The sequence below is a fragment of the Caretta caretta genome, chromosome 1, assembly GCF_965140235.1.
Source record: "Caretta caretta isolate rCarCar2 chromosome 1, rCarCar1.hap1, whole genome shotgun sequence".
Classification (NCBI taxonomy): domain Eukaryota; kingdom Metazoa; phylum Chordata; order Testudines; family Cheloniidae; genus Caretta; species Caretta caretta.
The window spans coordinates 114919382-114935285 of NC_134206.1; the positions used below are offsets into that span (position 1 = coordinate 114919382).

Consider the following 15904-nt stretch of genomic DNA (forward strand, 5'->3'; position numbering starts at 1 on the left):
AATGTTGCTCTATAAACTGGCCACCAGAGACGACTTCTGTAGCCAGCAGCTGTCACCATGTGGATGGAGACAAAGTGTGTCACCTATATGATGTCCCTGAGTGCCTATGTTTGTTTCTTCCCCTGAGACTCCCACGCTGCTGTGTATGCACTGAGCCTACTCCTGCCAGAACTTGTTAATATACTTCTACGTTTTCTCTGTTTTCAGAACAGCTCTTGATTAATATTTGATATTTTTTTCAGGTTTCATTCCCCTTCACCAATACTTCAAGGCACAGAGGAGTTGGTACAGGCATTGCCATGAAACCTAACTTGAAGCAATGGAAACAACTAATGCTGTTTGGGCTATTTGCATGGGGTCTCCTTTTCTTGGTGATCTTCATCTATTTTACAGATAGCAACACTGCTGAACCAGTTCCAAGTTCCTTCTCTTACACTGAGACGAAGAGGCTCATGCCCATTCAGGGCAAGCAGAGAGTTATTATGGGAGCAATACATGACCCATCATCCTCCGAAACCATAGATAGGAACGAGGTGCTTCTTAACGAAGAGCTCTTAGATTCATTTAATTTGGGGACCGGAAGCATTAAAAAGTGGATTGATCTAGAAGATGGCTTTGAAAATGAAGAAGAGTATTTTCCTTCCCAGATAGGGAGAAAATCAAAAAATGCTTTCTATCAAGGGGATGACAACTATTTATTTGCTGCTGGCCAGCCTCGGCAACACAGCAACATTCAAGAGATAGTGAAATTCATCTCTCCCAATGAGGATGATCAGAAGGAAAATGTTTTACAGGAAAAATGGACCCATGAGAAAAGAACAAAGAAAAGAAACCCGACACACAGGAGAAGCCAGCTGTTTGATGAGTCTGATGATTGGGATGGGTTATATTCCACAATGTCAAAATCCGTCCTTTATAGGCTTTGGAAAGGGGATGTCTCCTCCAAGATGCTGAACCCTCGTCTGCAGAAAGCTATGAAAGACTATCTGAACACCAACAAGCATGGGGTGCGGTTCAAAGGGAAACGAAACTCCAGACTGACAGGAGACCAGCTCATCTGTGAGCTCAAGGACAGGGTGCATGTGAAAACAATAGATGGCAAGGAGGCCCCCTTTTCAGCTCTTGGATGGGAAAAGCACGTTCCTCAAATTCCACTGGGCAAACTGTATCCACATGGCTTCGGAAGCTGTGCCGTAGTTATGTCTGCTGGTGCAATACTGAACTCTTCTCTAGGGGATGAAATAGGTGGGTGAAAATGCTTCTCACTCATAAGTGTGTGTGTTGTGTGTGTGTTCATCTATCAAAGGGTCCATCCTTTTTCAGGGATAGGCCTGATGATCCTTGTTCTTCTCTCTCCCCAGCTTTACATCTATATAACTCCATAGACTTCAGTGGAGTACTCCTGTATGAAACCAGTATAACTGAGAGAAGATCAGGCCCATGGTAGTCACTCATTTTAAGAGGGTGACATTTTATTTATTTTATTATGGATTGGGTCACAAAGAATGCATTGAGTTTAATAGAACAGTGACAGTTTTACATATTGGTATGATGTATGTTTACTTCCTTAACAGGTTAGATTTATTCTCGGGCTTTCATTTTTAAAAGATTCATTGTATTTCTGTCTATACATTAGTACAGTGTAAGGAAAAGCTTTTGTTTTGTTTGTTGTCTTAGGATTTCTTTACTGATGTGACATAATCATAGTATGTTAAAAGGATCGAGAGAAGGAAGAAATGTATGCATCAAATTTCCTCCAATTGCTTCTGGAGGACAAAGAATTATCTGTCCCAACTTTCTATAGAAATCTTTGAATGTACACTAATAATTCCTCCCATCATCCAGGATTTCTCATCCTCGTATCTGCTTCATCTTACTGCTTTGTCTCTTTGCCACGGGTTTCCCTTAAATCTCTGTGATCTATTAGAACCGCTGTCATTATTAAACTACTCTACTTGGCCTCCAGCACAGCACAAGTGCCCTGCCAGCCTGCAGCTAAAATCAAAACTGAGCAACCCCCAATTTCATGAGAAGTCCCACTGATTTAGAAACCTCTGAGGTGAAATAGCTCAACAATTCCTTCCTCCCACTGTGTGCTGTCACTGAAATGAAGCAAAATCCTTTAGTGTCAGAGTCTCAAACCAGCACAGGTATTTTCGGTGTGGTATTGGGTGCTCACCCTGACATTGTGGTGCCTTTAGTGCCCGTTTGACTCCATGGCACTAAGCATTCCCTCATAACTATTCTGGTCATGGCAGCCTCATGCCACTCACTCCATATTCTTGTGGAGCCTTCAGTTTAATTGGGAATGTTCACCTGATGTGTCTCTCCTGCGTGGAAGAGTCCTAATAAAAGTTACAGGTTTGAAATGCCACCATTAATAAGGCCTTCGTCTAACATTTCAAACCCCTCTATCGGAAAAGCCTGTGGGGAAGGAACGGGGGAATGAAAATTAAGGTTCCCCTCAGAAGCCTGCTCCAGAACTTTCTGTCAGGCAGTCAGGGCTTAGCGGAGTGCTTGATCACAGAACCTGTATGTCTTTGGGGATCTGCTGAATGCTAGAGCCACCCATGCAAGGCCTCTGTTCTGCTGCACCAGCTCTAATGCCCACTCCAGCTATTTGGAAATGCTCCACTGGAGTCAGGGTGGGGGATATAACACGCTGCACACATAGCGTGTGGTAGAACTGTGATGCTGGCCCTGCCATCAGCCCTTCTGCCCCCAAGCTTCTCCTTCCTGAGGCACAGATTTTCAATCCCGAAGAGAGGCCATCTAGAAAGGGAGAGATCTGCTGATTGGAGGACGTGGGGTGCAGCTCCAGGTTGCATGCGCCTTCTCGTAGTTTGTGATACGCATATCAGGGTTGTAACTAGATACCTTTCCAGAAGTAAAAAATTGATAACAGAGGATCACAGGGACTTTTTATTAGTAGCCCTTTAGCTCCCTCTTCTGTGTTCCTATTAGAAATGCTGTCACAGACTTTAATTTGCTTTTTGCACTCTCATCATAGGTGTTTTTGAAAGAAGATCGATGTTGCAACTGTAAATACTTGCATTGCAGGTCATGTTATTTAATGGAAACACAACTGTTTTGGCAGCATCACAGTCTGTTGTGAAGTCATGGGGAGGTTTTATTTTCCCCTTAACATGTGAACAGCAGTCAGTCATTTTATAGCTTTATCCTGAATACCTCAAAATACTTCACAAGGTTTAAAATCACTTCTCTTAAAAGCAGCTAATGTAAGTGTTAAACTGCACCCCAGTTTACTTTTCTTTTAAAAGAAAAGGTTTTTACACATGATATAAAAGCCAGCACTAGTGGATGTTGGAAGTTTTAAGACGCTGTGCTAAAATGTGTTAACAAACACACAGTGAACTATATAACTCCCCTTGTCACAAGATTGTGGTCAAAACTTTCAAATCTGGACACCTAAAGTTAGGGTCCTAAAATCCATATTTAGGCACCTAAATATAAGGGGCTTAATTTTCAGACGTGCTGAGCCTGCAGCTCCCATTGATGTTTCTGGGGGAAAAAATCAGGTCACTTATGTTTAGGTGGAAGGGGCCAAGATCTTTAGAGCCAGATTATGTGAGGCAATTACATGGCGCACAGGGATGTACAAGAAGCCTCCCCTCCCTGCTTGGTACCAGAAGGAGCTGAAGTGCTCAGCACCTTGCAGATTTGCAGGGCTCAGTCCCGAATCTCACATTCACACAAGTAGCTCAATTGACCTCAGAGTTGGGATGTGTTGCATTGCAGTAGCTCTCCACTGTTTTTCCAGGCAGAGGGCCTGGGTGAAGAGGGGAGAGTCCGTTTGGGTGGGACTGGCGTGCAAAGTAAATGCTGGGCTCCATTTTGAATGATTTTGTAGCTGTGCCCAGAGCTATGGATGGGTGCATTTTAAATATAGTTAAATTAATAACTGTTATAGTAACTCATTGTACTCATCAGTTAAATTGTCATATGAGAAGAGGTGGGTAACATGCTTTGGCCTAGATCATCCTCTCTCTCTCCATAGGCCTAGGGACAAAACTTGTAAGAAAGCAGGAGAGTACTGTCTGTAGTGGAAGTGCCATTCTCACTAACCCCCTTTCTTATAGTTCCTCTGCACCCCCTTCCAACCTCTTCTGAAATCTACATAAGCAGGAGGGAATACTCACAAAGACAATACTGATGCAAGCTTCAGTCCAGCAAAGTGCTTAAACTGAAGTCAACAGGACTTAAGCATGTGCTTAAAGAGAAGCATATGGTTGACCACTTTGCTGAATTGGGGCCAAAGTCAGTTGTCTCTTATACAGAGCTCCTCTTCCTAATTACACGACTCCAGTTTGTGTGAAAGCCCTAGCAGTGCAGCCCTATTGGAGCCCAGGGTCCGGGAAGCCAGAGAGGGCCCTAAAGTTGCTGTGGAGGAATAGGGCCTGTGTGCTGACAGCTCTGCCCACCCACAGATTCCACAAGAGCTGCACTGATTTGGGGAATGAGGTTGGATTTGCAGGTTTGGAGGACAGAATTCTGCTTTATAAAATATAAGCCTATTATAGACCTCTGTATCTAAGCAGTGATGATCATTACACAGCTGCATACTGACCTAGTTTAACGCATCTTTGCATGAAGTATTTGTTTTAATATATTGCAGTAGAAATAATATGCAAAGTTGTGAGGACCTTTCCATCCTAATTTTATCCAGTGAGGGTAAATCTGTATATAATGCAAGAGACAAGGTGGGCAAGGTATGACATGGCTGCAACTACACTGCATATGCATTGCAAGTTAAATTAGTATTGGATTGTTCTGTATTTTTCCAGTGGATTTGAACAATTGTAGTAACATATGGCAGATAAAGAGGATTTTGGCTTTGCCTCATGGTAGAATATTTATCCTCTGAATACCAGGATTAGGAATATTTACAAATCCATTTTCCTTGAAATTAGATTGTTTTATCTTACTAAGAAATATATAAATGTAGCCCTTTTGTGCCCTTAGATTCTCATGATGTAGTTCTGAGATTTAATTCTGCTCCTACACGTGGCTATGAAAAAGATGTTGGAAATAAAACGACCATGCGCATCATTAACTCTCAGGTCAGAATCTTTTGTGAACTCATGTGTTTATTATTTCTATACAATATAACATTGCTTAATTAACATCTTAGAAATCAAACATTTTAAGGACAAAGATGGTTGGATAATCTGGTGAGCAACTAGTGATTCACACCAATGACATAACCATGATGTAGAACTGATGAAACATTCAGGGTCAGTTCTCCCCTACAGGGTATTCTTGCATAGTGGCAGGAAACTTGATGAGTCTGGAATCACAGAGTTCCCCGAGACAAAGAAATCAAGGATGGGTTTGCAAAGTTTTGGATGAAGCCTGGAGATTTCAGGGTACCTGCTTAAGGCAGAGTCATCACTGCAGAGGATTTGTGCCTGCATACTGCTTCTGGGTCCCCCTGATCCCGTAGGAGCATGGCTCCTGGAACTCCCCTATCTTCCATTACAAACCGCCACCCCACCTTTTCCTGGGAGTGAGCTGTCTTGGAGCATGACCTAGGCCAAGTCACTGCACCTCTTTGTAAGTCCAGTTGGAAATGTATACAAAATACAGAAACCTCAGTGAAAACTAAACAATGCATCTGAGCTGAACTTCCTCAAATAACCAGAAAAAAGTTTTCCTCCACACAGGTTAACATTTGTTGAGCTGTAGTGACATCTTGTGGTTGAAGTATTTTTTTCAATTTTCAAAAACTGCTAAAACTGATTTCCTAAGCTCTGGCCTTGGACAAACCACTTCATTTTCTCCTTTCAGTTTCCCCATCTGGGGATTGTGAGGATTTAATTAGTTAGTGCCCTTACAGTGTTTTGAACATAAAACATGCTATATAAATTTTAATTATTATTATTATTGCATTTTCAAAATTGTGTCATAGCAAACCTTGCATAATTCAATTTAGTAGCATTACTGTTAAATTATTCCTTTTCTTAACTATTTGTTTTTAGCAGTGCCCCCAATGTGGTAGGTGCTGAGCAAACTTAAAAGAGGACATGATCTCTGCCTTAATAAGCTTATACTCTGAAGACAAGTGTTCACAGTATTTTAAAAAAGCACTACCCATAGAAATGGGAGGTTAGGGATACTGTGGTGGTTTGGACTGATTTTTCTGGTATTGTAGAAACCTGATGAAAAGTCATCTAAGCTCAAAGTTTGTGGTAGGGAAAATACTGCTATGGCAATAAAATTATTTTTCTCAAGGAAATATGGCTCATTGAAATCTAAAGGGAAATGACAATTAGTTTTGAATTCATTTGTCTGGAATTCACATTAATAAAACAGCTGGAGCCAAATTAATGCTGTTTTAATCACTGTTGAAATCATTCTTCCCAATCCTCCCTGGGTTTGGATGACCCAGGGATCAGTAAGATCTGCTTAGGAGCCAAAGGAATAGCAGCTCAGGGAAAGGATGGGCCAAGAGGAATGAAAGGAAAGCCACAGTGGGCTAGAAGGATTAGGGAGAAGATGTATTGGAGAGAAACAGAAGGGCAATTGACAGCAGTGGATCTGAGTTGTATTATTTAAGCTAAAAACAACAGAACTCCAAAGTAGAATCCTGGAATCACATCTCTCTGTGAAAGTTGCTGGCTCCCCAAGAAAAGGTTCCGATGTACAGTTTGGGCTAGTAATACTTTAATTTTAAATTTCCAAAATACATAGCTATGTCCACACACAACTGGTGGGCTTCTGGGTGGGCCTGTAACATGTTCCTTACTGGTGATCCACTGTGGACACAGTTGTAATTCAGTGAACTGAATCTTCACACACGCACGAGTGCTGCTTACGGTGAAACTCTTAACATGTAAAATTGATAAAAGTTCACTGAAGGTTCAAGTAGCACAAGTGCCTGAGGGAAGCTTTTATTTCAGAGAGGAACTCCTGACTGTTTTCTGGACACACACCCTATGAGTATCCACAGGGCCACCAGATAACTAGGAGCATCTGAAGCTGTGGAGGGGGATGAGAAGGCCTTGGGGAAGTTGATTATTCTTTTTGTACTTCCTGTGGGCTCAGGTCTTTTTACGTGTTTAAAAAAACCCAAACCCCTTGCATTTAGCCTTAGCAAGAAAAGGTTGATGATAACCCCCCTTTTCCCCCTCCCCCACCATTTTTGTTGGCTTGTTGAGCATCCAACAACAACATGGATGTGTATCTGTGTTGCCACTGATGTGCCGTGTTTCAAAAAGCTTGATGCTCATAGAGTTCCTGGACTTCACTCTGGTACACGTTTGCATTTACTAGTGCTATTCTTTTGCATGGTCTTTTGTAGAGAGAGGATTCATGTTGCTCAGGTTTCATTGAAAACATTTGTGTGTGTGTTTCTTTGCAGATTCTCACCAATCCAAACCATCACTTCATTGACAGCTCATTATATAAAGATGTTGTTTTAGTGGCCTGGGATCCTGCTCCTTACTCTGCAAATCTGAATGTGGTAAGTCCTCAGTTTGCTCATTTCCTCCCAACCAGCTGAAAACAGTGGACAAAGTTACTTGCAATGAATAGTTTGATTCTACAGCTCATAGCTACCGGTCAGTTCAATGATCTCAAGATTTTAATGTGGTACTTATAACTAAGCACACCATTTCTATATGGAGATATATATTCACTGGGCAGTCTTTTGAATGGCCCTCACTTCTACCTGAGCAGACTACTTATTTTAAGAGATACTGAGGACAGATGGATTGGTAGGGAGTTGGGGTGAGGTTTTACTGTTTTGTGTATTCAAAATGAGAGTTAGATAATAAATATGGGAGAAATTGCTGTGTGTGGCAGGTAGGGAAAGTGCTGGATTTTTGTGGAGGGCCATGAGCTAAGGTAAATCATCACATCTGTATTTTCCATCTTCCCCTATGTCCCACCACAAAAACCCTACACTTAAATAAAAATACATAATACACTTCCCTAGTCTCTTCCAAATCCATTGCCCTCAAGCACACCCCCATATATATTTATTCACAAGTCCCCAGACTTCCAAATTAATTTGCTAGTGCCCTCCTCTGCCAAATCCCTTTGTTTCCAGTCACCATCACCCCCCAAAAATCCATCTTGCAGTCTCTGGAGGGGCTCTGTAGAAAAGGAGGCTATTAGCAGTGGGAGCCCAGGGAAGCCATAGAGCTGAGCATACTGCAGCTGGAGATAAGTGTGCCTGTTTCATCAGGTGAACCCCCTTTAGTGCAGCTGACAGAGTGCTTCCAGCCTCCTCCAGGAGCTGCTGCAGCTGGTGGGGACAGAGAGGTGCTGTAGCGATGTGATGTTTTGGAATGAAATTCTCTCCACTAAACCTATTTAACCCCTAATTAATTACTTAACACGGGTTTGTGAATGGTGCATAGGCCTTGTGTTGATTCTATGCACTGGAGTGAATTGCATATTGGGAGCACATGCATGTAGAAGGGAGCAGAGCAGCCCAAGTTCAGGACTGGCTCACTAAGAAAATGTCCAGCAACCCAGGCCAGCTTGGTGACTGTGCTTTCGTACTTTAGTGCCAACACAGAGCTGCTGGTCATAGAATCATAGAATATCAGGGTTGGAAGGGACCTCAGGAGGTCATCTAGTCCAACCCCCTGCTCAAAGCAGGACCAATCCCCAACTAAATCATCCCAGCCAGGGTTTTGTCAAGCCTGACCTTAAAAACTTCAAAGGAAAGAGATTCCACCACCTCCCTAGGTAACGCATTCCAGTGGTTCACCACCCTCATAGTGAAAAAGTTTTTCCTAATATCCAACTTAAACCTCCCCCACTGCAACTTGAGACCATTACTCCTCGTTCTGTCATCTGCTACCACTGAGAACAGTCTAGATCCATCCTCTTTGGAACCCCCTTTCAGGTAGTTGAAAGCAACTATCAAATCTCCCCTCATTCTTCTCTTCTGCAGACTAAACAATCCCAGTTCCCTCAGCCTCTCCTCAGAAGTCATGTGTTCCAGTCCCCTAATCATTTTTGTTGCCCTCCGCTGGACCTTTTCCAATTTTTCCACATCCTTCTTGTAGTGTGGGGCGCAAAACTGATGAGGCCTCACCAATGTCAAATAGAGGGGAACGATCACATCCCTCGATCTGCTGGTAATGCCCCTACTTATACATCCCAAAATGCCATTGGCCTTCTTGGCAACAAAGACACACTGTTGACTCATATCCAGCTTCTCGTCCACTGTAACCCCGAGGTCCTTTTCTGCAGAACTGCTGCCTAGCCATTCGGTCCCTAGTCTGTAATGGTGCATGGGATTCTTCCGTCCTAAGTGCAGGACTCTGCACTTGTCCTTGTTGAACCTCATCAGATTTCTTTTGGCCCAATCCTCTAATTTGTCTAGGTCCCTCTGTCTCCTATCCCTACCCTTCAGCGTATCTACCTCTCCTCCCAGTTTAGTGTTATCTGCAAACTTGCTGAGGGTGCAATCCACGCCATCCTCCAGATCATTAATGGTGTTGTATTTTATATACTGTTTAGTGTGTATTGAGAAGCACCCTAGGACTGATCAGTTTCTCACTTTTGTTTTTTTCCCTCCACCCCCCGCAGTGGTTTAAGAAGCCAGACTATAACCTGTTCACGCCTTACGTGCAGCATCGCAGGAGGAATCCAAACCAGCCGTTTTACATCCTCCATCCCAAGTTTATATGGCAGCTCTGGGACATCATTCAGGAGAACACTAAAGAGAAGATACAGCCCAACCCACCTTCATCAGGTTTCATTGGTAGGTGTGTCTAGCAATGCCCTAAAAGACATGTTATCTAAATAATGGTTAAATAGATACACTCCTCATAATCAGGCCTGTTTTCATTCATTATTTATTGTGCTAGTATAATGACAATGACCAATTAAAATACACAGCATGGGAAACATGGTATAAAAGAACAGGGTGACTCACTGTGAATGTTATGGGTTCTTGACCCTTAAATCAATAGTTTATGAAATGCTCAAGTGTATGGAGTTTTGCAGTGAGATATACGGGGGGTTTGTGTGAAACAAAACTATTACTTTTACTTACAGCTAAAGTCCACCGCAGGTTATAGATACATTGAAATTCCTATTGGGCTATTACTGTCCATTGTAAAGTTTTAAAATCTTAAACCAACCAGTCAAGCTGCATGCTTCCTCCACAAACGACGGGGGAGGAGGAGTCTTCTTGCCCAGGCAGGGCTCTGTGGTACTACTCCAGCCTCAGAGTAGCTAGTGCATGCCACCCTCCCCTTACACTAGGAGGGACAGAATTTCAACTTAGTTTCTTGGCCCTTCCATAATATTTCCCTGAAGAAGGGATGATTTGGCCCAGAGGTCACATTTCCTGTTGTGTGACTGTCAATGCCTGGTAGATGCGTATCACTAACATGTAGGGATACATGTAAGCAGTGCATTATGAAGTCTCAAGATCTGACAGGATTCATCACTACTAGTGGATACACAGATAACAACAGTTCAGCAAAGGTTGCCTTCCACCTCTGGTTTGAGACTTTACCCTTCCCTCCACGGATAAGGGTCTAACCATAGTGATCCATGTGTTTATCACAGTCAGAAAATACTGGGGCTGAAGATGAAGATTACCTGGATACTTGAGCTAGTACAGCAGGTAGGAAAAGCCATGTCTCCCCAGTGCTCTGCATCCTCTGGTGATTTCCCATTGGATTCCAGAGCCAATTCAAGGTCTTAGTGAAAGTTTTTAGGCTTTCAGTGGCATAGGATCGAGATCACCTGTCCAGTCATGATCCACCAGAAGAGCTGTGTTCATCAGAATGGTGAAGCTGCCAGTTCCCAGCGTGAAATTTTTGGAAGCTGGAGCCAAAGAATTCTGGAAATGATATCAGGGCATTGCTCAAAGTTCACTGTTCAGCAAAATCTTTCCTAGAATAATGAAAACTTTTAAATAAAATAAAATAACAGCTGCTGAACCTGGGAATGGTGAAGAGGAAGAGTCCAGTTGTCAATCCAGAATCTGTCTTTAGGAATGCTGCAAAAACGTCCTCTCTGAAAAGACCTTTGCACTGTAAGAGAGACAACACTGAGACATTTTCCATGACAGGCTAAACTGTCGTGGAAAACTTCAGCCAAAACTGTTAGGCTATTTCTGAGAACAAGGCTAGCAGAAAATACCTTTTTTTTTTTAAACATTAAAAAAGTTCCACCTTGTAAACGCCTACACCCCCCCAAACAAAAAAAAAATAAAAGCCCCAAAAAACGCAAATCAGAAATGCAGTCAGAAACAAATCAGCCTTAAAAAAAACCCCACACCATCATCTTTACCTCTTGCAGTTTTTTAACCCCAAAAAGGGAGCTGTGCCAGACTCCATGAAATTAACTAAGGACATTGCTTTTGCTGTTGATATTACATGAAGGGCACTCTGGACAGCAGTATAAAATGCTAAAATAGATAATTGGACAAACCGACTGTGAGCCTTAATTGCCTTATTTGTCATCTAGCTACTATTCCATTAGGTGCATTTGAAAGCTCTTCAAAATAGATATTTCACATTTAAGAGCATATTGAATATATACCTATACAGTGCACATGTAATGTAGTTTAAACTGAAAGCGAGCATACTACAGCAACTGTGTATTGTCAGTGGTAGATATAAATGGGATAGGTCGGTGGTTTGAGCATTGGCCTGCTAAACCCAGGGTTGTGAGTTCAATCCTTGAAGGAGCCATTTAGAAATCTGCAGCAAAAATTGGGGATTGGCCCTGCTTTGAGCAGGGGGTTGGACTAGATGATCTCCTGAGGTCCCTTCCAATCCTGATGATCTCTGATAATGCATAAATAATGTAATTCAATTTGGCAGAAATCTGATGGGACATGTTAGTGTTCAGATTGGTTATCTATCAGCAACTCAAGTGGCAAATATCTGTTTGGAACTGAAGCTGACAGACACAAATGAGAGGGACGGTATGATAGCCATGTAATCTAAATTGCACGGCACTGCTTGTTTGTTTGTAAATCTAAAAAATTAGCATATTTAGGGATGAATATCCCTAGCAAATATAATTCAGATTGAATAGAGGGACTAGATAAATGAAAGTTGTTATAAAATATAACAGTAACTTATTTTACAGATGACATCTAGGAAATGATTTATTAAATGCCCATACTATCTTAGCACAATCTCATTATTAGCATGAAAACATCAAATTAAGAAAGATCCTGCTGTTTATAGTAGCCTAAAATGCACTTATGAATTTCCACAGGTAGAGGGACCTATTTCCTTTTAATCTAAGCCTGCATTTATAACTTGAACCAAAATAAGCATGCCTAAAATCAGTTTATTAGAATGCCTTTTTTCTAAATCAAGATTTGCAGCTGTACAGTTAAAACAGATGCATAGCCCTTGTCACTTGTATATTCTCCTAAAGGGACAGATTCTGTCATCCATACTCACATTGTGTAGCATGTTACTCATCGCAGTCCTATTGAAGTCCTTGGGATTACTTCTGGAGTAAAGTTCTACTTAACATGGTTATAATAATCTGTATCTAACTAAACAAAGGAATGAGGGAATGTCGCTCTCCTGTTTAACACATATGTTCTGGATATTCTCCCATTGGAGGTGGTTCACCAGGTTTCCAGCTATTTATTATATACTGAGAAAGGGGCGTACAACTGAAAACAGTCCGGGGATGCAGTGAGAGAGAGAGAGAGATTCCAGCTGACCACACTGTACAGAAGGATAGACCCACCCACATATTGTTAAGGTCACTAAGTGGCCCTTTTGCTGGCTGAGCTTGAAAACCTTCCTAGCACAATAGTCAGGATAGCAAATCTTTAGTGATGTTACTAGTGAGATTGCTCTGTATTGTCCACATTTCGTACATTGCAAAGGGTACATACTCTGAGCCCAGACCTGGGTAAAAGTACATCCATGGTATGGAGTCTTCAGGAGCTCTGCAGCCTTCCTGGTACCACTACCTATTATTAGGTTCCCCAACACTTCCCATAATAAAGCCCTGTTTTCAGATGTTGATAACTTTGCTAAATTTAAACGATCTGGGCTGAAATTTTCCATGACAGGCTAAATTGTTTTGGAAAACTCCAGCCAAAACTGTTCACCTATTTCTGAGGAGAAAATACTTTCCATTTTTTACATTAAACAAAAATTCTGGTGACCTTTCCTTTGGAAATGCTCTAGCGCTCCCATGTTGTGGAGTGGGGACTTGAAATTTGGCAGAGGAGTAGCCTTTGTGTCAGGGCTGTCTCCTTTACCATCCTCATGAAAATCTGCCCAAACTTGGCCAAGTTATAAGCCTTTGAAAAAATCAAATCTACGCAGACTGGCTTGCTGTGAATATCACAGTGGATGGCAGGGGCTTGTGCAGCCTTAATACTCCCAGTCAGAAGAGAATGGGACAAGGGTCCCTACCCAGTGACAGATGATGGCAGGCAACCTGAGACCTGACTGAGCACTCCAGGAGTGGACGATGGAGAGGGAGGGGGAAGATATGGGTGCAGTTACCTGGAACTGTAATACACACCTTCCACCTTCTGCAACAAATGAGGCCCAGGGGCCCTACAGACAACAGTTTACTTTATTACATAACCCTGATTCATCCCCAGATCAGCTCTGTCCTATACACTGAATGAGGCAGGGCCTCTGTGGGAAAAATACATAAGAACATAATAATATGTGACCATGTAATTAAAGACTGTATTCTAATGTATATGCACAAGGGTGGGTGTGTGGCGGGGGTTGGGGGAGGGAGATTGCACAGGCAATCTTAATTCTGGCATTTCCTAACTTTGGAGTGGTTGACTTTGCATACTTAGCTCAGTGTCCCACCCCAGTGTGGGTAGACACATGTGGAATTATTTATATTTTGGCAGTTTCCAGAGGCCCCAACTGAAATCAGAGCCAGATTGAGCTTGGTACTGTTCAGACATATAGGAAGACACAATTCCTGCCCTGAACAGCTGACAGACTAAGTGTAAGCACATACAGAGGCTGGAGGGGATGCATACATATCTACAATTTTAATCTTCATGTTTTGTACCTTATATTAAAATAGAAAGAAAAAATGTTTATTAAAGTATAGCTGTAACTGCCTTCCAACCTCTCTTTGATTAGCTAGTGAGTTGTATGTTAGCATTTCAGAAGCACTGGTTCTCAAGGAGAGATTGGAAGAAGGAAAGGTAAGTGGCATTATGGGTCAGTTCAGGGAAGGCACCCATTTCTGGGAGGTAGCCAGGAGGAAAACATAAAGATGGCTGTGACGAAGAGCCCAGATCCACAAAGGTACTTAGGTGCTAAAGTCCTGTTTTGTGAGCCACAGCATTCCTGCTTGTGGCTGCCGAACCCTTTAGGCACCTAAACTCACTCGGCACCTACGTGTTTGCAGTAAAAGTTCCCTTGATACATGTGTTTCTAACTCTGAGCATATGCATCCTCCCTCCAGGTGTCAGGGCATCTATCTCCCCCATAAGCCTCAGAGCAATCCATGAACTTGGGGGAGGGCGGCGGCACTCCTGCAAGGCCTGATCCAGTAGATTTACACAGAACTGGGGAGGAGGAGCTCTATTATAATTTTTAGCCCAGTGGTTAGAGCACTCATCTGGGATGTGGGACAACCAGTTCAAGTCCCCCCTCTGCCTGAGGAGGAGAGAGGATTTGAAGAGAGATCAGCACCTCTCAGGTGAGTGCTCTAACCACTAGGCTGTAGAGTCATTCTCTTTCTCTGGCCTAATTAATATTTAATTATTCATTTATTTAATTAAAAGTGCAGTAGCTTCCAAAGGAGACACTGAGGGAGCCATTCGTCAGTTTATTCCATAGCTCAGTGGTTCAGGCACTCCCCTGAGAGGTGGCAGTTCCAATCTCTTTTCCTCATGCCTGGGGGTGGAAATCAAACCTGGGTCTCCCCCATCCTGTGCGAATGCTCTAACCGCTGAGATTAAGGTTATAAGAGAGCTGCTCCTCCTCCTGCCAAAAACAGAGGTGGGGAAAGGCAGAAGGAAGGAGATCTAGTAGGTCTCTGAGCACACCTACTGGATTGGACCCTGCATGCGAGTGAGGCAGAGGAGCACCTGTCTCCCCCTAGTTCATGGATCGCTAGCAGAGATAGGTGCCTACACCTTGGCACCTATCTCTGAGAGTGGCAGGGCTTAGCACACATCCCCTCATCTACCATTGGGTGGCTTAAGAAGCTGCCAACCTCGGGTGCTGGGTTTGTGGATCACATTCATCGTGCCTGTCTCTCCCCATTCATTGTACAGGGACCCTAGGTGCCTAACCCAGGCTTTCTGAATTACCATGTTGTTCCTGGGAGTTTTTTTTTCCTAGACTCCTAAAAGTTAGATGTGGAGATCCTGAACATCGCAACACCTAGGTCCTTTTGTGGATCTGGGCCAAAATAACTATACATCCTGATGTGGGAAACTTCCACATGCATTCCCTGTGCGTGAAACAGCTCCACTCCTGCAGCCTTGAGAATAGGTATGATTCCCCATTGGGCTGACTGCTCCAAGATTAGTCACCCAAAGTACAGAAAGTTTATGCTGCCTTTTGGGGCTTACCAACAAACCCTGTCCATTTATGCAATGGCACATGCTTCATCCATCAATGATAGGTAACACATAGTTATGGATTGTCATAATCAGACTGGATGATAATGAATTTCGAGCAGTGCACACATTTAAAAGAAATGCATACAAAGATCGCCATGTCTGTAATCATGGAAATATAACAAAACATGGTTTCAGCACCACTTCAGTAGTGTCTTTTAATTTTCAGCCATGCAATGAGACATATTACTGGGATAAAAGTTGCATTCATTGGATACTGCACATTATAAGAACCACAAAAGATGAAGCTATTCTGAGTGAAAAGTGAGACACTAAAGAGAGAGAGAACATAGAGTGTGAGACTTACAACATACA

At 42.6% G+C, this 15904-nt stretch overlaps 1 protein-coding gene across 5 annotated transcripts in view; it reads left to right on the top strand.

The window, feature by feature from the left end:
• The window catches only part of ST6GAL2 (ST6 beta-galactoside alpha-2,6-sialyltransferase 2), a 250821-nt gene that overhangs the window by 220431 nt on the left and 14486 nt on the right, over positions 1 to 15904 (top strand). For 4 of the 5 annotated variants that reach the window (XM_075130194.1, XM_048856754.2, XM_075130184.1 and 1 more), the window contains 4 exons: positions 243 to 1245; positions 4984 to 5081; positions 7382 to 7483; positions 9568 to 9742. In XM_075130194.1, the coding sequence (XP_074986295.1) occupies positions 243 to 1245; positions 4984 to 5081; positions 7382 to 7483; positions 9568 to 9742 (1378 nt within the window). Of the gene's footprint in view, positions 1 to 242; positions 1246 to 4983; positions 5082 to 7381; positions 7484 to 9567; positions 9743 to 15758; positions 15875 to 15904 lie in introns of those variants that run through there. The other variant, XM_048856775.2, reaches the window with a different exon arrangement.